Here is a 22,131-nt window from a genome sequence, read left to right as displayed (position 1 = left end):
AGGATTACCTACAGCCAATCCACACTGGCTCATCTCACAGTCACTTACATTGTTCCAACGACATAACATGTTAACTTCATAACCTCACAACAAGGTTTTAATAGTGTAAGAATGGATGGAATTCAAAACATATCTTTTGGCTTTGTGTGGGTGCGGGTAGTGCCTTGGTTAAAGTTTCTTATAGATCCTTTAGAATGTCATTATATGATAATTAAGAACTACAAGTCATCACACTTCCAAAGAAAAACTCTGATCTCAACTACACATAAAAACACAATCTATTCATATGACCCGTCTGTGTTAATTTGGTGTGTGGAGCATTCATTCGATGTGGGTGAAAGGTGATGCATACCTGACGAACAGGAGTTCGTTAGTTCCTACTTCCCAGGTACAATGAGTCAGTACTATACCACGCATTATACCTGTCTGTCTGTTGTCCATCCCCCTGCCCACCGTCCATCCATCTGTCTGCCCCCCAGGCCAGGTGATAGCTGCTGATACACCTGTGTGTTCATCCAGGCAGGTTGGTTGATTCTGGGAGCTACAGCAGCAGATAGTTACGCAATACGTGCCACTTATCAGCCAAAAGACAAGCAGGGCCTTAAAGCAGGCGGTCCGTAAATGAATGAACTGCCTGTTAAGTCTTCGAAATGGCTGTTGAGATACAGGTGACTTTCTGACACACCGACCGCAGAGAGGATTAGCGCTATTGGCATGTTGTTGTGATGGTCGGGAGAAAACATGCACTTCAGATAACCTTCAATCACTCTGCGCTCTCTCTCTCTCTCTGCTCTCTGCTCTCTCTCTCTCTCTCTCTCTCTCTCTCTCTCTCTGCTTTCTCTCTGCTCTCACTCTCTCTCTTCTCTCTCTGCTTTCTCTCTGCTCTCTGTCTCTCTCTCTGCTCTCTCTCTCTCTCTGCTTTCTCTCTGCTCTCACTCTCTCTCTTCTCTCTCTGCTTTCTCTCTGCTCTCTGTCTCTCTCTCTGCTCTCTCTCTCTCTCTGCTTTCTCTCTGCTCTCACTCTCTCTCTGCTTTCTCTCTGCTCTCACTCTCTCTCTTCTCTCTCTGCTTTCTCTCTGCTCTCTCTGCTCTCTCTGCTCTCTCTGCTCTCTCTCTGCTCTCTGCTCACTCTCTCTCTTCTCTCTCTGCTTTCTCTCTGCTCTCTCTCTGCTCTCTCTCTGCTCTCTCTCTGCTCTCTCTCTCTGCGCTCTCTCTTTCTGCTCTCTCTGCTCTCTCTCTCGCTTCTCTCTCTGTCTCTCTGTCTCTGTCTCTGCTCTCTCTCTCTCTCTCTCTGCTCTCTCTCTGTCTGCTCTCTGTCTCTCTCTCTCTCTCTCTCTCTGCTCTTTTCTCTCCCTCTCTCTCTCTGCTCACACTCTTTCTTTGCCTATAGAAATATAGCAGTTGTACACGGTCAACGTTCTCCGGGAGAACCAAAATAATTATTCCGTAAATTTTTTCTGATGTCTTCCATATGGCCCTCTGGTTCTTTCTGATCTCTGGATCAGATTTCGCTATGTGAATAGACGTGGTGACCCTGACCCCAGCCCTCACCTAAAATAGCTATAATGGGACTAGGTTATTACTTGACGGACTGCGTAGTAAAGAATCACTGACTGATAATGGTTGCCAAATGTGCTCGCCGCTCGACGACTCATGGGAAACATCCACTGGTGTCCTACAATGTTCAACTGACCAGGGGGCTTCACCTCTCTGGTGCTATGCATGATGGGAAGTGACCTGGGTATTGTGGGTAGATGGTCCTGGCTAAGAATCACCTTCTACCCAGAACACATTGCTCCCACTATGGCATGTGGTTGCCAATGGAAGCTGTAGATACTGAGTGGTGTGTACTGTCTAGTACTGTGTGTGAGTGCATGTGTGTGCATTTGCTCTCTGCCTTTGTTCCAGGCCCAATAACATGGACGTGGGGCCTGCTGCAGTCCTAGCATCATGTCAGTCCAGGTTAGCGTCAGTGTGGGGGGTCCCGGGATGGGAATGGTTAACTGAAGCATGTTAATAGGGAAAGGGTTGTCTCTTCCATGCTAACACTTGGATGACTCTGCAGGCTGAGAGGGGAGGAAATGGGGAGAAAGGGGGGAGGGGGAGGACCTAGGCGAATTGTCAGTGCACCCCTCTCGTCCCTCTACGCCCCTCCTTGGAGGCACGGCTGAGTTAGGATTTGCTTGCAATGTCAACTAACGCATTGACCCATCACTTTGATGATTATTGATAGTGACAGCAGTATCTCTCTTTTTCTCTCCTCTTCCTCTCTCTCTCATCTCTCTCCTCTCTCTGTCTCCCTCTCTCTCTGTTCATTCTCTCCTCCCCTTCTCCTCCCCCTTTCTGTCTCTGTCTACCCTCTCCCCTGCTCTCCCCCTCTCTCTCCCTCTCTATCGCCGTCTCTCCCCTGCTCTCCCCCTCTCTCCCTCTCTATCGCTGTCTCTCCCCTGCTCTCCCCATCTCTATCGCTGTCTCTCCCCTTCTCTCCCCCTCTATATTGCTGTCTCTCCTGCTCTCCCCCTCTCTCTCCCTCTCTATCACTGTCCCCCCCTCTCTCTCCCCCTCTATATTGCTGTCTCTCCTGCTCTCCCCCTCTCTCTCCGTCTCTATCCTCCCGCTCTCCTCAGGCGATGGAGCAGCAGATTCTGATTGTTGGACAGACTCCGTCTCAGTTGCTCATCGAGCCACATCCTCCTCGCAGCTCGGCCATGCACCTGGTGAGAAACACAGCATGCTGCGTCTCTGTCTATCTGTGTGTGTGTGTGTGCGTGCGAGCGTGTGTGTCCATGCAAGTGTGTCTCTGCATTCATGTGTGTGTGTTTGTATGGTGTGTTTTTGGTGTGTGTGGTAGTCCCACCTCTCCATGGTGGGAGAGAGAAGATGTTGTCAGTAGGTTTCTCTATGCTCTCTTTTCTACCATGTTCTCCACTCCTTGTACCCACTCCACATTTCAACTCTCATGCATGTCTGTATTCAAGCAGGCTGCAAGAACCAGGACTAAAAAGTAGAAATGTGCAATGAAAGCATCAGAAGTCCACACAGACTATACATTTACATTTTACAAGCATTTTCATCATTAAATATGAAAACCATAACAATACGAACGCCTTACTCAGTACCAGAACAGAACAGCTACCAACAGATGTCCCGTTGAATGTGTCTGTTGTGTAGAGCAGAGGAAAGTGTGCCCCCTACTGGCCCAGTTCTACCACAGCAGTCAGCTGCTGTCTGAGGTCTTGTTGGTTTAGCCCTTTTTGCTATCCCCATACAGTCAACTGAACTGAGAGCCACGTTTTCGTAGTGCAAAAGAATTGTGCAAAGTGCAACAATTATCTAAATTATTTAGCACTAGGAAAATGTTGCCCTGACTGTGTTTGCAAGTGAAGATACATGCATATGGATGGACAACCCTTGTCCCTGATGTTTCATGTACTAACCATCTGACATATAAAACAGCTCCATCTCATGTTTCTAACCCCTGTCTGTCTTTCTGTGTGTCTGCCTGTATGTCTATATGTACAGTATGGCTCTTCTCCCTTCTTCCTCCCCACCTCCTCTCCCCTCTTCCTGCTCCTCCTCCCTTCTCCTCCCTACCCCTCCCTTTCTTCTCCCTCCTGTCCTCCTCCTCCCTCCTGTCCTCCTCTTCCCTTTCCTCCTACTCCCCCCTCCCATCCTCTTCCTCCTCCCTCCCTCCCCTCCCCTTCCCTCCTTTTTCTCTTTCCCCTCCTCATCCCTCCCTCTCCTCTCCTCTCCTCTCCTCTCCTCTCCTCTTCCCTCCTCCCTCATGTACATGCAGCTCCTCTGTGTCTGAACCCTGTTTTACCTCCTCACTAATTACCTCTCTCCATTCTGTCCCCTTCTCTCTCATCCTCCTCCATCCCTCCATCCTCCACCCTCTACACTCCTTGTCTTCTTCTCTCTTCTACTCAATAGTGTTTCCTTCCCCAGAGTCCTCTGATGTTTAAGGACCAGATGCAGCAGGATGTGATCATGGTGTTGAAGTTTCCCTCCAACTCCCCCGTGACACACGTAGCAGCCAACACCCTGCCACACCTCTCTGTCCCTGCCGCTGTCACTGTCACCTGTAGCCGACTGTTCGCTGTCAACCGCTGGCACAACACCGTCGGTGAGTGGACTACACACACTCAGAGGCCAGAAAACACATACACACACACTCTCCCAGGCCAGAACACACATGCTCTTGTAAAACTAATTGCGTGTTCCACCACATGTGCTACCTACCACAGCAGTGGCCCTGTAAAACTCCATACCAACCAGGGCTAGTCTACACACTACAGCTGTTCAGGTCTGTAGCAGCCTGGGTCTGTAGCACAGCCTGGGCCTGTAGCAACCTGGGTCTGTAGCACAGCCTGGGCCTGTAGCAACCTGGGTCTGTAGCACAGCCTGGGCCTGGGTCTGTAGCACAGCCTGGGCCTGTAGCAACCTGGGTCTGTAGCACAGCCTGGGCCTGGGTCTGTAGCACAGCCTGGGCCTGTAGCAACCTGGGTCTGGAGCACAGCCTGGGCCTGGGTCTGTAGCACAGCCTGGGTCTGTAGCACAGCCTGGGTCTGTAGCACAGCCTGGGCCTGGGTCTGTAGCACAGCCTGGGCCTGTAGCACAGCCTGGGTCTGGAGCACAGCCCGGGCCTGGGTCTGTAGCACAGCCTTGGTATGTAGCAGCCTGGGTCTGTAGCACAGCCTGAGTCTGTAGCACAGCCTGGGTCTGTAGCACAGCCTGGGTCTGTAGCACAGCCTGGGTCCGTAGCAGCCTGGGTCTGTAGCACAGCCTGGGTCTGTAGCACAGCCTGGGCCTGGGTCTGCAGCACAGCCTGGGTCTGTAGCACAGCCTGGGCCTGGGTCTGTAGCAGTCTGGGTCTGGAGCACAGCCTGGCCCTGGGTCTGTAGCAGCCTGGGTCTGTAGCACAGCCTGGGTCTGTAGCAGCCTGGGTCTGTAGCACAGCCTGAGCCTGGGTCTGTAGCACAGCCTGGGTCTGTAGCAGCCTGGGTCTGGAGCACAGCTTGGATCTGTAGCACAGCCTGGGTCTAGAGCACAGCCTGGGTCTGTAGCACATCCTGGGTCTGTAGCACAGCCTGGGTCTGTAGCACAGCCTGGGTCTGTAGCACAGCCTGGGTCTGGAGCACAGCCTGGGTCTGGAGCACAGCTTGGGTCTGTAGCACAGCCTGGGTCTGGAGCACAGCTTGGGTCTGGAGCACAGCTTGGGTCTGGAGCACAGCCTGGGTCTGGAGCACAGCTTGGGTCTGGAGCACAGCTTGGGTCTGTAGCACAGCCTGGGTCTGTAGCACAGCTTGGGTCTGTAGCAGCCTGGGTCTGGACAAACCAGAGTTAGCCAGCACCATCTCCACAGTCATTCATGGTTGCGTCCCTATATAGTCCACTTCATTCCCTATATAGTCCACTTCATTTGACCAGTGCCATACCACTGCATCACCCACCCTGCTACACCCCTTGGTCAGGTGAAGAGAGTCTGAGTGGTTCCACATGTTGGTCCTCAGGCATGTGTGAACAACATTACCCACCAACACTCCAAGGAACACACACACGCAGGCGCACAAACACATACACATATACACACGCACAAACGCAAACACACACACACACACATACACACTTCTCGGAAACCAAACTCACCTCAGGGTCAAGGGTCACTGCAAAGCTTACTGGGAAATTAGGCTGCGACTGCACCACATTCTCCTCACACTTCCACATCTGTCACCGGAGCACACACTCATCACATACACACACACACACACACACACACACACACACACACACACACACACACACACACACACCGAGTTGAGTACCTGAGTGGAGCCTTACATTCTGTCGTTAAGGACCACAGCTGCAGCTCCAATGTTTTTCTGTTGGAGAGAAGAAAAGTGTTCTGGGTTCCAACAATAATGAGCAGAATAATAAGGGCTTCATATTCCCAGCATGCTGCTGTGTTTCTGCCCTCCAGTCTCCCTCCAGGGGATCATAGCTCTACTCAGCCTGACAGTCAGGAACTGAAATCAATAAGCTTCATGGAAACCTTCATGAACCAACCTCTGACCATGGAGCAGGTGCTCTGTGTGTGTGTGTGTGTGTGTGTGTGTGTGTGTGTGTGTGTGTGTGTGTGTGTGTGTGTGTGTGTGTGTGTGTGTGTGTGTGTGCGTGTGTGTGCGCCCATGCGTGCGTGATATATAAGTGTGTGTGTGTGTTTCCAGGTTTGAGAGGAGCGCCAGGTTACTCCCTGGAACAGGCCCACCACCTGCCCATAGAGATGGACCCTCTGATTGGTGAGTGTAACCCTGAGGCCAGGCCAGACCATTGTACTGAATACTAACTAAGTTATCACTCTGTGTGGGTGTAACCCTGAGGCCAGGCCAGACCATTGTACTGAATACTAACTAAGTTATCCCTCTGTGTGGGTGTAACCCTGAGGCCAGGCCAGACCATTGTACTGAATACTAACTAAGTTATCACTCTGTGTGGGTGTAACCCTGAGGCCAGGCCAGACCATTGTACTGAATACTAACTAAGTTATCCCTCTGTGTGGGTGTAACCCTGAGGCCAGGCCAGACCATTGTACTGAATACTAACTAAGTTATCCCTCTGTGTGGGTGTAACCCTGAGGCCAGGCCAGACCATTGTACTGAATACTAACTAAGTTATCCCTCTGTGTGGGTGTAACCCTGAGGCCAGGCCAGACCATTGTACTGAATACTAAGTTATCCCTCTGTGTGGGTGTAACCCTGAGGCCAGGCACAGACCATTGTACTGAATACTAACTAAGTTATCCCTCTGTGTGGGTGTAACCCTGAGGCCAGGCCAGACCATTGTACTGAATACTAAGTTATCCCTCTGTGTGGGTGTAACCCTGAGGCCAGGCCAGACCATTGTACTGAATACTAAGTTATCCCTCTGACTGTAGCCAACAACACTGGGAGTAACAAGCGTCAGATCACAGACCTGGTGGACCAGAGCATCCAGATCAACACACACTGCTTCGTGGTTACTGCCGACAACCGCTACATCCTGGTCTGTGGCTTCTGGGACAAGAGCTTCAGAGTCTACTCTACTGAGACAGGTAATACTAACTACCATGGTACTACTACTATAGTACCACCATAATACTACTGTGCATACACACATAGGTTTATATCATAATACTGTCTCTGTGCTGCAGGTAAGCTGACCCAGATAGTGTTTGGCCACTGGGACGTGGTGACGTGTCTGGCCAGGTCAGAGAGCTACATCGGGGGAGACTGCTACATCGTGTCAGGGTCCAGAGATGCTACACTGCTACTCTGGTACTGGAGTGGACGACACCACATCATAGGAGACAACCCCAACAACAGTAAGTCAGAACACACACCCCAACGATGCTGGGCCAATAGTGTGCCACCCTATGGGACTCCCAATCACGGCCGATTGTGATACAGCCTGGAATCGAACCAGGGTCTGACACCTCTAGCACTGAGATGCAGTGCCTTAGACCGCTGCGCCACTCAGGAGCCCCCTGTGTAAAGAGAAGAAGCTCTTCATATCAGCTCAAATGAATTCCACCACCTCATAGTGTAGCTGGGGTTTATAAAGGTAGATTATAATATTAAAAGTAGCATTCTTTGTACAGCAGTGAAACTCCTAGTTTCCACTCTTGTTATTGAATAATGGACAGAGACAAGGAGCAGGGCTGGTGCCTGAACGAATCAGTTGGACGGGCATTTGGTTTCTATATGCGGGCCCGTTTCTTTTTCAAATGTTGTTAATGTGTGTTATAACAAAGACCATAGGTAGCTCGTGAGTTTCAAGTTTGTTGAAGTTTACAATTTATCCTACTATTTCTACCTACCTGCGTGCCAGTTATTTTATTTTGATATGCACATTTTTGTGGAACACTTTCACTTCAATAATAATGTTTTTATTTGGTTAATCATAAAAGTCGGAATCAAAATAATGAAAATGTAAAAGTAAAAATGCAACTAATGCAAGGGCACCATTCTCTGCCATATGGACACATAATACACCGAGATCCATTGGCGGCTAAAGAAATTACAGCATGGAACTCAGAGATAGACTATAGCCAATGCAGCAGTAGGCCAATAACTTCCATCATCAACTAAGTAAAATACAAAAGGCTGAAGCTGACAAATAAAAACAGTAGAAAATATCCTGAAAACAGTTTTTTTCAATCGCATTAATCTTTCTACTCTGACTGTCTGCCTCCCTTTCTATCTGTCTCGATTTGAGCTATCACTAGTTAAGTGCAACATTGTGTCAACTCAGTAGGTTGCGTGCTCAGGCGTTCTCCCCCTCAACGTTATCAGGACAGAGAAACCACACACATGCTCATTGTTCACATGGAGCACTCCAAACAAAAGACAATGAAAAAATTGGCAGAACTCCCATTGGTTATGAAATAAACCAAAACTTGTTTCTCACAAGTGTAGCAGGTTGTGAACTCTACAAACAACGTTTCCGCTCCGAGAATGAGAACGGTAGATTACTGTAATATATGCATTAACAGAAATGTATGTAACCAAATGACAGGTATTAATAGTAGATTTACTAGGCCTACTGGTTACATATGCATTAAGGAATTGATAAAAAAACAAAAAAACAATCAAAACAATTCACACAATGAACAATGTGCAAGAATTGGCAGGAGACACCGGAGCACATTCTGGAGAGAGAGACGCCCATGCATTCTGGAGAGAGAGACGCCCATGCATTCTGGAGAGAGAGACGCCCATGCATTCAGGACAGAGAGACCCCCATGAATTCTGGAGAGAAAGACCCCCATGAATTCTGGAGAGAGAGAGACGCCCATGCATTCTGGAGAGAGAGACGCCCATGCATTCTGGAGAGAGAGACGCCCATGCATTCTGGACAGAGAGACGCCCATGCATTCTGGAGAGAGAGACGCCCATGCATTCTGGAGAGAGAGACGCCCATGCATTCTGGAGAGAGAGACGCCCATGCATTCTGGAGAGAGAGACGCCCATGCATTCTGGAGAGAGAGACGCCCATGCATTCTGGAGAGAGAGACGCCCATGCATTCTGGACAGAGAGACGCCCATGCATTCTGGACAGAGAGACGCCCATGCATTCTGGAGAGAGAGACGCCCATGCATTCTGGAGAGAGAGACGCCCATGCATTCTGGACAGAGAGACGCCCATGCATTCTGGAGAGAGAGACGCCCATGCATTCAGGACAGAGAGACCCCCATGAATTCTGGAGAGAAAGACGCCATGCATTCTGGAGAGAGAGAGACGCCCATGCATTCTGGAGAGAGAGAGACGCCCATGCATTCTGGAGAGAGAGACGCCCATGCATTCTGGACAGAGAGACGCCCATGCATTCTGGAGAGAGAGACGGCCATGCATTCTGGAGAGAGAGACGGCCATGCATTCTGGAGCAGAGAGACGCCCATGCATTCTGGAGAGAGAGACGCCCATGCATTCTGGACAGAGAGACGCCCATGCATTCTGGACAGAGAGACGCCCATGCATTCTGGACAGAGAGACGCCCATGCATTCTGGAGAGAGAGACGCCCATGCATTCTGGAGAGAGAGACGCCCATGCATTCTGGAGAGAGAGACGCCCATGCATTCTGGAGAGAGAGACGCCCATGCATTCTGGAGAGAGAGACGCCCATGCATTCTGGAGAGAGAGACGCCCATGCATTCTGGAGAGAGAGACGCCCATGCATTCTGGAGAGAGAGACGCCCATGCATTCTGGAGAGAGAGACGCCCATGCATTCTGGAGAGAGAGACGCCCATGCATTCTGGAGAGAGAGAGACGCCCATGCATTCTGGAGAGAGAGAGACGCCCATGCATTCTGGAGAGAGAGAGAGACGCCCATGCATTCTGGAGAGAGAGAGAGACGCCCATGCATTCTGGAGAGAGAGAGAGACGCCCATGCATTCTGGAGAGAGAGAGAGACGCCCATGCATTCTGGAGAGAGAGAGAGACGCCCATGCATTCTGGAGAGAGAGAGAGACGCCCATGCATTCTGGAGAGAGAGAGAGACGCCCATGCATTCTGGAGAGAGAGAGAGACGCCCATGCATTCTGGAGAGAGAGAGAGACGCCCATGCATTCTGGAGAGAGAGAGAGACGCCCATGCATTCTGGAGAGAGAGAGAGACGCCCATGCATTCTGGAGAGAGAGAGAGACGCCCATGCATTCTGGAGAGAGAGAGAGACGCCCATGCATTCTGGAGAGAGAGAGAGACGCCCATGCATTCTGGAGAGAGAGACGCCCATGCATTCTGGAGAGAGAGACGCCCATGCATTCTGGAGAGAGAGACGCCCATGCATTCTGGAGAGAGAGACGCCCATGCATTCTGGAGAGAGAGAGAGACGCCCATGCATTCTGGAGAGAGAGAGAGACGCCCATGCATTCTGGAGAGAGAGAGAGACGCCCATGCATTCTGGAGAGAGAGAGAGACGCCCATGCATTCTGGAGAGAGAGAGAGACGCCCATGCATTCTGGAGAGAGAGAGAGACGCCCATGCATTCTGGAGAGAGAGAGAGACGCCCATGCATTCTGGAGAGAGAGAGAGACGCCCATGCATTCTGGAGAGAGAGAGAGACGCCCATGCATTCTGGAGAGAGAGAGAGACGCCCATGCATTCTGGAGAGAGAGACGCCCATGCATTCTGGAGAGAGAGACGCCCATGCATTCTGGAGAGAGAGACGCCCATGCATTCTGCAGAGAGACACCCATGCATTCTGGAGAGAGAGACGCCCATGTCTTCACCACACACCTCTCTGCTTCTTGGCTTAACATTAAAAATTATACTCAAGACACATTATCTTCACACATTTTAGATATTTTTCAGTGACAGCCGCAACTCAATAATCAGCTAAGCCTATTGCCATGCGCTGCCCTAATTGCTGGCTTCCCAAATAGGCATAGGCTATTTAAAGAAAATAAGCTAATGATCCTCTGTGTCTAAGTCATGCTCTATGGTAAAGTATTTTTGAATGATTTTATTTAGACCCGGAGTAATCATAAAATTTGGTCAAAACATCAATTTACTTTAAGGCAATCCAGCATCCGAACAGTGCACTGTGCATCCGCCAACTTTCCTTTCTGATTTGCAAGTGGCTGAAACCAGAGAGCAATATATAATAACGAGATGCTCATGTCTCCGCCCTAACCATGTGATTCATTGTCCCAAAGGCAGGAATGTGGGCTACAAGTTTAGGTCTGCATATTATGCCCATAGCAGTGCATTGGGCTTATTCAGGGCAGATGTTAGCGAGAGTGAGATCTCTCGCTTAGCCTCTTCCTCTCTGCTGAAACTAGCGAGTGAAACAGCGCCGCTCTGTCTTACTAAATGTAGTCCATGTATCTGATGCTGCCTGGCCGGGTAAAGTATAGCATGCCATGCTCCTTTCGTCCAGACAGCATCAGATACATGGTCTACAATATGGAGACAGAGGGGCGCTGTTTTGCTCCGTCGGATGCTTTATCTGAGATTGATGCGTCCCAAGGAGGTAAGGTACGGCGGGCCAGGCCCCCAAGGGCCCGCCCATAATGCCGGCCCTGACAGGGAGGAGCATCTACTATATATGCACCTATATGTGTGTGTTGCTTTATGGTAAAATACTACTGATGTCTTGCTATTCAGCTCCAGAGTGTGATTTGATTTCTGCTGCTCTTCTCACTTAGTTCCTCATACTCACTGATTACCTGTGTTCAAAACAACCACTTCACCATTTGTATGACTGGACACAATAACAGTGTGTGGGTGTTGGTGTGTGTGTGTGTGTGTGTGTGTGTGTGTGTGTAAGAGTGTGTGTACGTGCAAGTGCTTGTTCGTATGTCTACTGTATTTGTGTGTACTGTGCATGAACTGGGGTCACATGGGGCTGTGGTTGAGGTGAGGGTTTTCTCATTATCTTCATTGAAGCTAATTAAGAATTTCAGGTTAGTTTGTTCCAATTAGTAGAGGGGGCCGCGGCACTGTACTACAGGAGAAAACACTCCAATGGTACTCACTGTAAGGGCTGTCTGAAGAGAGAGACCAAGGTGCAGCGGAGTTAGTGTTCATCATAAGAATTTAATAGACCAACGTGAACACTTTACAAAAACAAGAAAACTGACAGCCAAAACAGTCCTGTCAGGTGCAAACACTAACAGAAACAATTACCCACAAAACCCAAAGCAAAAACATGCTCCTTATGTGTGACTCCCAATCAGCAACAACGAGCTTCAGCTGTGCCTGATTGGGAGCCACACACACGGCACAAAACAAATAAATACAAAAACATAGAAAAAGTAACATAGAACGCCCACCCAATGTAACACCCTGGCCTAACCAAAATAAAGAACAAAAAAACCCTCTCTATGGCCAGGGCGTTACACTCACACACCGCACTGTACTGTGCACTGTACTGTGCACCTTCCCTAACAAAGGAATGTTACTTCTACGGAGAGAACTTCTACTATTCATATTCCATATCAATCAAACCAGGTTGTTTGATATCAGATATCATCACTCTTCTTAGAGTGAATATTTGAAAGGAAAATTACACCCCAAATTAAAAACAGATACCTTATTTACATAAGTATTCAGACCCTTTGCTATGAGACTCGAAATTGAGCTCAGGTGCATCCTGTTTCCATTGATCATCCTTGAGATGTTTCTACAACTTGATTGGAGTCCACCTGTGGTAAATTCAATTGATTGGACATGATTTGGAAAAGCACACACCAGTCTATATAAGGTCCCACAGTTGACAGTGCATGTCAGAGCAAAAACCAAGCCATGAGGTCGAAGGAATTGTCCGTAGAGCTCCAAGACAGGATTCTGTCGAGGCACAGATCTGGGGAAGGATACCAAAAAATGTCTGCAGCATTGAAGGGCCCCAAGAACACAGTGGCCTCCGTCATTCTTAATTGAAAGAAGTTTGGAACAACCAAGACTCTTCCTAGAGCTGACCGCCCGGACAAACTGAGCAATCGAAGGAGAAGGGCCTTGGTCAGGGAGGTCACCAAGAACACAATGGTCACTCTGACAGACCTCCAGAGTTCCTCTGTGGAGATGGGAGAACCTTCCAGAAGGACAACCATCTCTGCAGCACTCCACCAATCAGGCCTCTATGGTAGAGTGTCCAGATGGAAGCCACTCCTCAGTAAAAGGCACATGACAGCCCGCTTGGAGTTTGCCAAAAGGCACCTAAAGACTCTCAGACCATGAGAAACAAGATTCTCTGCTCTGATGAAACCAAGATTGAACCCTTTGGCATGAATACCAAGCGTCACGTCTGGAGGAAACCTGGCACCATCCCTATGGTGAAGCATGGTGGTGGCAGCATCATGCTGTGGGGGTGTTTTTCAGCGGTAGGGACTGGGAGACTAGTCAGGATCGAGGGAAAGATGAACTGAGGAAAGTACAGATTGATCCTGAATGAAAACCTGCTCCAGAGCGCTCAGGACCTCAGACTGGGGCGAAGATGCACCTTCCCAACAGGACAGCGACCCTAAGCACAGAGCCAAGACATTGCAGGAGTGGCTTCGGGACAAGTCTCTGGATGTCCTTGAGTAGCCCAGCCAAAGCCCGGACTTGAACAGAATTGAACATCTCTGGAGAGACCTGAAAATAGCTGTAGATAGATCCTCTCAAGCTCCCCATCCAACCTGACAGAGCTTGAGAGGATCTGCAGAGCAGAATGGGAGAAACTCCCCAAATACAGGTGTGCCAAGTTTGTTGTGTCATACCCAAGAAGACTCAAGGCTGTAATCGCTGCCAAAGGTGCTTCAACAAAGTACTGAGTTAAGGGTCTGAATACTTCCGTAAATGTGATATTTATTTTATAATTTTGCAAAAAAATCTATGCTTTGTCATGATGGGGTTTTGTGTGTAGGTTGATGCGGGGGGAAAAAATGATTTAATCAATTTTAGATTAAGGCTGTAACGTAACAAAATGTGTAAAAAGTCTAGGGGTCTGAATATTTTCCATATGAACTGTATAGGCCTAAATCATAATCATATTACAGGACCTGTATCTCCATTTCTGACATTTTTTACATTTAAGTAATTTTTTGCAGATGCTCTTATCCAGAGCGACTTACAGTAGTGAATGCAATTTCATACATTTTTTTTCCCTGTGCTGGCCCCCCGTGGGAATCGAACCCACAACCCCTGGCGTTGCAAACACCATGCTCTACCAACTGAGCTACAGGGAAGGCTGGGAGACTAGTCAGGACTGGTTTATTTCTGCTACACAATAAATATTAGGCTACCCTTTATCCATTGCTTATTTAACAGCCAAATACGATTGAAAGTAAATAGACCCGTAGCCTATTTAAATGTAACAGTATGGGTAGGCTACAGTACTGCTTTGCGATAGGAGCGCAACATCATAGTCTATTTAAATTCAGAGCCTATACCAAGGCAGGAGATAGAAACACAAACGTCTATTGAGAAACACAAACGTCTATTGATAAACAAAGTATTGTACAACTTTTTTTTTTCCTATAAAGTGTGCTCCAGCATTTACTTTTATATTGTTTGAATAAATCAAACGTGTAGAATGCACTGCCAGTGTTTGGCAGTCGCTATAGATGGGATGCATTTTTTATTTTTTTTAAGTAACTGAAAAAGAAAAAACATTTTGCCCATTACCTCTACATAAATGTGATCGTATTTGTCATTGCGCTTTCTTTTAGAAATTGTCATGAGTCATGACCCAGTTCCAACATATCCAAATCATACAGCAAATGAGGGCGTTTATATTGCCAAAAAAGGTGAATGGAGGTTGTTACCAGGTGGGGTTGTAACACACTGTAATGTAGACGCAGGGGGTCAGGAAGCAGGTGCAGTTGGGGAGTTTAATGTAATCGAACCCATAACGATACAAAAACAAGGAATGCGTCTGAACATGGAAACAGAGACAATAACGCCTGATGGGAAATAACAACTGAGTGCTAAACTATAAATAGGGGGAGTAATCAGGGAAGTGATAAGGTCCAGGTGTGCGTAATGAAGGGTTGCCAGGACCAGTGGTTAGTAAACAGGCAATGTCGAACGCCGGAGGGGAGGAGCAGGAGTAGTGGTGACACGCACGTTCGAGAGCTCACAAATATAGTATAGCTCTGATTTAGCAATGAAAACATGCATATATTTTGCATATGACAGTTTGATAAATCCCAATAATAAGTCTCCACATCTGCCAGAATTTAGGGAGGAATGTACATATTTAAATGAGGCCCCTGATCATTAAAATAACTTCCAGCTCAATCCCCCTCTGCCTCTCAGGCCCAGCTCAGCCCATACCACTGAAATGTGAGGCAGTGTGGGGGAGGTAGGGGTGAGGTGGTTGTGTTGGCTGGCTGAGGGGGTCCCTGGGGGTTGGGGGAAGGGGGGTGGGCTCAGTGCTGGCTGATTGAATCTTTTGTAGGGCAGGTGAGCTGGATGAGTCTGTGGCTTTCTTTGACACATGTCCCATCAGCCACCTCACCGCTGTCCTAGGACTGACATGTCTGCTCTGGTCCAACTCTCTAAGGGGCTGGAGAGGAGAGAGGGATGAGAGGAGAGAGGGAGGAGAGGAGAGGAAAGAGGGGGTGAGAGGAGAGAGGGGTGAAGGAGAGGAGAGGAGAGAAGGATGAGAAGGGGAAAGACTCCAGGTGTCCAGGACCTCCCCTCATTAACCTCTCCCCCAGCCGTCATCAATCATGGGACAGTGTGAGGGGAGGGTAGTTGGGGAAGAGGGTGATCTGTCGTCACAACATTTAAATGACAATTAACCAGGACCTCGCTGGCAGCAGCTGGGTGGGAGTCACTCTCACCATGACTGTGGTCAGTTATTTATCAACATAACAACACATATGCTCAGTCAGTTCTTAGTTCATTACATTATTTTCAGTTGCTCCTTATAAGTGCATCCTCCAGTTAAGTGCACTGTGTTGCAACAATCCCAAGCCGTTGTGTGTTGTTCTTTAATAAAACCCAACTGTTGTGCTTTCTTCCAGGTGACTACCCGGCACCGCGAGCTGTGCTGACCGGCCATGACCATGAGGTGGTGTGTGTGTCTGTGTGTGCCGAGCTGGGACTAGTCATCAGTGGAGCCAAAGGTCAGCAGAGACAGCTTGAGTCCTCTATTCCCTGTGTAGTGCACTTCTTTTGACCAGGGCCCAAGGGCTCTGGTCCAAAGCAGCGGCGTAAAGTACTTAAGTAAAAATACTTTAAAGTACTACTATTTATATTTTTGACAACTTTTACTTTTACTTCACTACATTCCTGAAGAAAATAATGTACTTTTTACTCCATACATTTTCCCTGACACTCAAAAGTATTCGTTACATTTTGAATGCTTAGCAGGACAGGAAAATGGTCCAATTCACGTATTTATCAAGAGAAGATCCCTGGTCATCCCTACTGCCTCTGATCTGGAGGACTCACTGAACACAAATGCTTCGTTCGGAAATTATGTCTGCGCGTTGTAGTGTGCCCCTGGCTATTTAAAAAAACAAGAAAATAGTGCCTTCTGGTTTGCTTAATATAAGTAATTTGAAATGATTTATGCTTGTACTTTTACTTTTGATACTTAAGTATATTTGTTCAATTACATTTACTTTTGATACTTAAGTGTATTTAAAACCAAATACTTTTAGACTTTTACTCAATTAGTATTTTACTGGGTGCCTTTCATGTTTACTTACCTTAATAGAAAATGAGTAAAATATCTTTACTTTTACTCCAGTATGACAATTGGGTACTTTTTCCACCAATGGTCCAAAGTAGTGTACTACAGTTTAATCTCCATCTAATAATAATTCATCTTGTATATAAAGTGCTTTTCTCACACCCAAGGCACTATAGAAAATAAGTACTATAAAATCAAAGTCACAGTATTTAAAAAAACGTAACCATACAGAACTGTCAAAGATGTGAACCAGAACTGGGAAATCAGTATCCTGAGCATTTCTGTTCTCAGCTGGCTCTGAGAACAGACTCTCTCTCTTCAGCTAGGATCATAATGGATATAGTCATAGCTATTAGCTGTTGTACATGGCTCTGGTAAGGTGATGGTTATGGTATGTGAGTTGGCTGATAGGACTGTAATGTCACATGCCACAGTACATAGATATCATAGTTAGGTGTGGAATGTTGAGTAACATCCTTGAAATAGTGTGTGTGCATGTGTCCATACATCCGTGCGTGTTAGTGTGTAATTATATCTTGCTCCCCCTCCAGAGGGTCCGTGTCTGGTCCACACTATAACAGGGGACCTGCTGCGGGCCCTGGAAGGCCCAGATAACTGCATGTGTCCCCGCCTCATATCTGTGTCCAGCGAGGGCCACTGTATCATCTGCTACGAGAGAGGACGTTTCTGTAACTTCAGCATCAACGGAAAATTACTAGCTCAGATGGAGGTCAACGACTCAACACGGGTAAGACCTCAGATACAGTATGTTCCTAGTGAAAGTCTACACACGCCTTGTATAGTCTTCACATTTAACAGTCTTAAAATTATATTTCAAAACGGGATTCAATTGGGGGGGGTCCTACTGATCTCCAGAACCTACTCCACATTTTCAAACTGAAAGAGAATTATAGAATATTCACCAAATTAATAATAATAATATGTATGTTATTAAAGTATCTTGATTGCATATGTCTTCACACCCCTTGGTGGAAGCACCTTTGGCAGCCATTATAGCTGTGAATCATTTTGAATAAGATTCTACCAACTTTGCATATAGGGCAATATATATCTATATATATTATTTATTTATTTTTATTGCTCAAGCTCTGTTAATTTGTTTATTGAATCATTGATGGACAGCAATATTCAAACCTTGTGTACTACATAGTGACTAGGGTCTAAATGTCTAAAGTAGTTTGCTACATAGGGCCTAGGGTCTAAATGTCTAAAGTAGTTTACTACATAGGGCCTAGGGTCTAAATGTCTAAAGTAGTTTACTACATAGGGCCTAGGGTCTAAATGTCTAAAGTAGAATACTACATAGGGCCTAGGGTCTAAATGTCTAAAGTAGAATACTACATAGGGCCTAGGGTCTAAATGTCTAAAGTAGAATACTACATAGGGCCTAGGGTCTAAATGTCTAAAGTAGAATACTACATAGGGCCTAGGGTCTAAATGTCTAAAGTACAATACTACATAGGGCCTAGGGTCTAAATGTCTAAAGTAGAATACTACATAGGGCCTAGGGTCTAAATGTCTAAAGTACAATACTACATAGGGCCTAGGCTGTCATTTGAAGTAGATGCTGTTATGATTTATTGCTGTGATTATTTATTTATATAAATGTAATGTATTATTATGATGTGCTCCCTAGGCCATTATGCTGAGTAGTGACGGTCAGAACCTGGTGACAGGAGGAGACAACGGGGTGGTGGAGGTGTGGCAGGCCTGTGACTTCAAACAGCTCTACATCTACCCAGGCTGTGATGCTGGTGTCCGCGCCATGGACCTCTCTCACGACCAGAGGTTAGTCCTGTTAGTCCTCCTAGTCAGGTTTCCTCTAATACAGTATCAATGGTGTGTGTGTGTGTGTGTGTGTGTGTGGTGTGTGTGTGTGTGTGTGTGTGTGTGTGTGTGTGTGTGTGTGTGTGTGTGTGTGTGTGTGTGTGTGTGTGTGTGTGTGTGTGTGTGTGTGTGTGTGTAGAGCAGTATGTAGGCTGTAGAACACTGAAAGGGCCTGTGTGTTTCATGCTTGTCAGGGTACATTTGGGGGAACGGAACGTTTGCAGTTCAGTGAGCTTTGTTTTCTTTAAATAGAACCAGTTGCCATAGAGACAACGAAATTGCAGTGAAAGGTCCTGAAAGCGCACTTGCCTTGGAGCAATACACAAGCGTCACTTTCCTCACACACCACACACACACGCAAACACACACACCTATTGTTTGATGTTAGTAAAGTAGATTCATGTTTGGGAAATAACTCATAAATTACAATAAGCTAATATATTTATGAATGGGTCATATAGAGGTACATTGTGTATGTAGACGCTGTATTGTGTGTGCCCCCCTCCCAGGACTCTCATCACTGGCATGGCATCCGGCAGCATTGTGGCGTTCAACATCGACTTCAACCGGTGGCACTACGAGCACCAGAACAGATACTGAGGGTTACAGAGACAGAGAGGCAGTACAACATGGCTGCTGGTTTGGAGGACACCTGGACACTACTGTTAACCAACTATACAGGTTAACTGCTGTTAACTACCTATACAAGTTAACTAGGGTTAAGTAACTACCTGTATAAGTGTTAACTAACCATACAGGTCAACTACGAGTTAACTAACTAACCCTACAGGTTAACTAACTAACCATAAGCTGTTAACCAGGTTAGTAATACAGTGGGGTCTGAAATTATTGACATCCTTGATGAAGATGAACAATAATGACTGTATAAAATAAATAATTCAAATACTGAGCTATATTATATGCTCCAAAAAAATGTAAAATTATATTATTTTATACTAATACGATTGCTTAGAGAAAGATATTTTGTTTAACAAGTTTTTTTCTCAAAAAGGTAGGGTTCAAAATTATTGACATCCCTAAATATTCTTATAAATTCAGTAGTCAAATGTGTAGTATTTGGTCCCATATTCCTAGCCCTTAATGATTACGTCAAGCTTGGGATTCTACAAACTTGTTGGATGCATTTGCAGTTTGTTTTGGTTGTGTTTCAGATTATTTTGTGCCCAATAGAAATGAATGGTAAATAATGTATTCTGTCATTTTGGATTCACTTTAATTGTAAATAAGAATATACTATGTTTCTAAACACTTCGTAATTAATGTGGATGCTACCATGATTACAGATAATCCTGAATGAATCGTGAGTAATGATGAAAGTTACAGAGGGTCAAAGATCATACCATTACCAATAACAGGGGAGGTAAGCATGTCTTGGGGGTATGATCTTTGACCTTCTGTGATAATCTGAAGTAGATGTCTTGTGATAGATTACAAAAAATCCTTAAAGATACCCAAATTCTGTTGGTTATTGGTACATTTCAAAAGTTTCCAGTAATACCCTTTGCAACCCTACCCCTACATTTTTGAAGAAAAAAAAATATATATTACATGTTAAACAAAATTATTTTCTCTGAGCAATTGTATTCGTATAAAATACATATTTTTTTTATCATACAATATAGCTCAGTATTTTACTTTTTTATTTTATTTATACAGTAAATATTGCTAATCTTTATCAAGGGTGTCAATCATTTCGGACCCACAGTATATCATAATACCTGGAGACAGACAGGTTAAACTATAAGTAATATAAGAAGAAACTCTGATGAGCTTAGAAAAAGAGCTCAGTCATAGTGCTACAGTGACAGCTTCAACACTGATAAAAAATAATGAATGTACGATTTTATTAAACTGGTCATATTTAAAACTGTGAAAAATACAAATAAACAAACCTACAGTTAATAACATTTATACAACATTTGTATGTCAAATACATATCAAACTTGGGACACTTTTCTAGGAAAAAAGTAAAAACTATTGTATATAAGGATGATGTAAAGAGTTTTTATTTCCAGAAAAGATTTGAAAAGAACAAGATGTCTCCATTTAGTCTCCATTTTTACAGTTGAACCATAATTCTCTGTTCCAAACCTTGACATGACTCTCTCACATCAAATCTTAGTTTGCCTCCCAAATGGTACCCTATTCCATTTATAGTGCACAACATTTGATCAGGACCCATATGGCTCTGGTCAAAAGGCGTGCCATTTGGGACACAGATTTAGTTGGTTAATAATAATAGCTGATAGTTGGTCTCCCATCATGGAAAACAGTAGTCTATCAATGTACTTGTCAAAAATGACAAATTGTTCTATGTTCATGTGATAATGTGTTTAGATGTCTGTAAGGGCAGTTTCAGAACTATACTTACCGTGCGAAATGTGTCCATTGTAATTGTAATTTGTTTCTTAATCACGTTTCACATTATCAGCAGGAAATAACAGACCTTGTAATGATTTCTGTACCATTTCTTGTTCTGTAACTATTTTATTTATATTTCAACAAAAGCAAGGATTTAAAATTACTTTTATATACTTTTAAAATCATTACCACAGGCTAGTCAGATTTAGCACTGAATTTTTTAGTCGTCATTGTTTGTATTTCCAGATAATAGATTGATAAGGAAGACCGTGCAAGACGTCAGTTGTAGAAACACTGGATGATCACTATCCAATACCATGAGTTTGTTAAAGCCTGCAATCCAGACCTGTTTGGTACTAACATTCCACTCACTGTACTCCGTGTCATATGCCAAACATGACATGATGTTTGGCATGGCAAGTAATGGAAAGGAGTGGAATGTTAGCACAAACAGCCAGGCTAAGTGAGAGGTTGGGGCATGTAGCTAACCTGACCAAGAACAGGCTATAGTCATCCAAAAATGATTCTTAACTATTTTGAATAAATAGAAAACATTATAACTTTGTTTCAGTGCAACAATGTAAAATATGCCACATGTGTGAGTTGACAGTAAGATGAAAAGGAAAAAAACAAATGACAATATGCAAAGAGTTTGGGTTTCCATTGTAATGGTACAGACAGCAGCCAAGCTAAACCAGGGACACCGCATGCAGAGAGCTACAGTGTCTGGATGGAATATCTATCTTACTGGGTTTATTTGGAATATGAAAACATAAATATTTGTGTAAGGAGGATTTTGGAGGATTTTGCTAAATAAATGCATTTTATTTGTGTTGACATTGTTGCTTTAAAAAACACATTTTGATTTTGTGTCAAATATTTTCTTGATTTGTATGTAATATATTTTGTTGATTTAAGTATATCATGATTTTATAAGTTATTTGTATTTACATGTTGTTTTTTTGTGTAGATTGCAATGTCTGAGGCATTTACCTTGTGTTTGTTTGGAGATGTTATACATTAAATTATGACAATATATAAAGATTGATAAACAGTAAAAAAATGTAATTGTTTTCCTTTTTGTTGTATTTATAATAAAAATAAATAAAGCAAGCTCTTATGCGACTGAATTTTCACATTTATAGCAGTTTGAACTCAACTAGTAGTATGTTTTTCTAATATTCTGACATATAGAATTATAACCAGGCAAGTCAGTTAAGAACAAATTCTTATTTAC

At 45.2% G+C, this 22,131-nt stretch overlaps 1 protein-coding gene across 2 annotated transcripts in view; it reads left to right on the top strand.

The window, feature by feature from the left end:
• Positions 1 to 21,528, top strand: part of LOC106612894 (neurobeachin) — a 305,164-nt gene extending 283,636 nt beyond the window's left edge. The window contains exons 51-59 of one of the 2 annotated variants that reach the window (XM_045724516.2): positions 2,627 to 2,716; positions 3,948 to 4,125; positions 6,227 to 6,298; positions 6,934 to 7,089; positions 7,189 to 7,359; positions 15,991 to 16,092; positions 17,216 to 17,412; positions 18,322 to 18,473; positions 19,022 to 21,528. In XM_045724516.2, the coding sequence (XP_045580472.1) occupies positions 2,627 to 2,716; positions 3,948 to 4,125; positions 6,227 to 6,298; positions 6,934 to 7,089; positions 7,189 to 7,359; positions 15,991 to 16,092; positions 17,216 to 17,412; positions 18,322 to 18,473; positions 19,022 to 19,112 (1,209 nt within the window). In that variant the 3' untranslated portion in view covers positions 19,113 to 21,528. Of the gene's footprint in view, positions 1 to 2,626; positions 2,717 to 3,932; positions 4,126 to 6,226; positions 6,299 to 6,933; positions 7,090 to 7,188; positions 7,360 to 15,990; positions 16,093 to 17,215; positions 17,413 to 18,321; positions 18,474 to 19,021 lie in introns of both variants that reach the window. The other variant, XM_045724515.2, reaches the window with a different exon arrangement.
• The last annotated feature ends 603 nt before the right edge of the window (positions 21,529 to 22,131 follow it).

The sequence above is a fragment of the Salmo salar genome, chromosome 09 (assembly GCF_965601325.2).
Source record: "Salmo salar chromosome 09, fSalSal1, whole genome shotgun sequence".
Lineage (NCBI taxonomy): Eukaryota > Metazoa > Chordata > Actinopteri > Salmoniformes > Salmonidae > Salmo > Salmo salar.
This window is presented reverse-complemented; position numbering and strand designations above follow the sequence as displayed.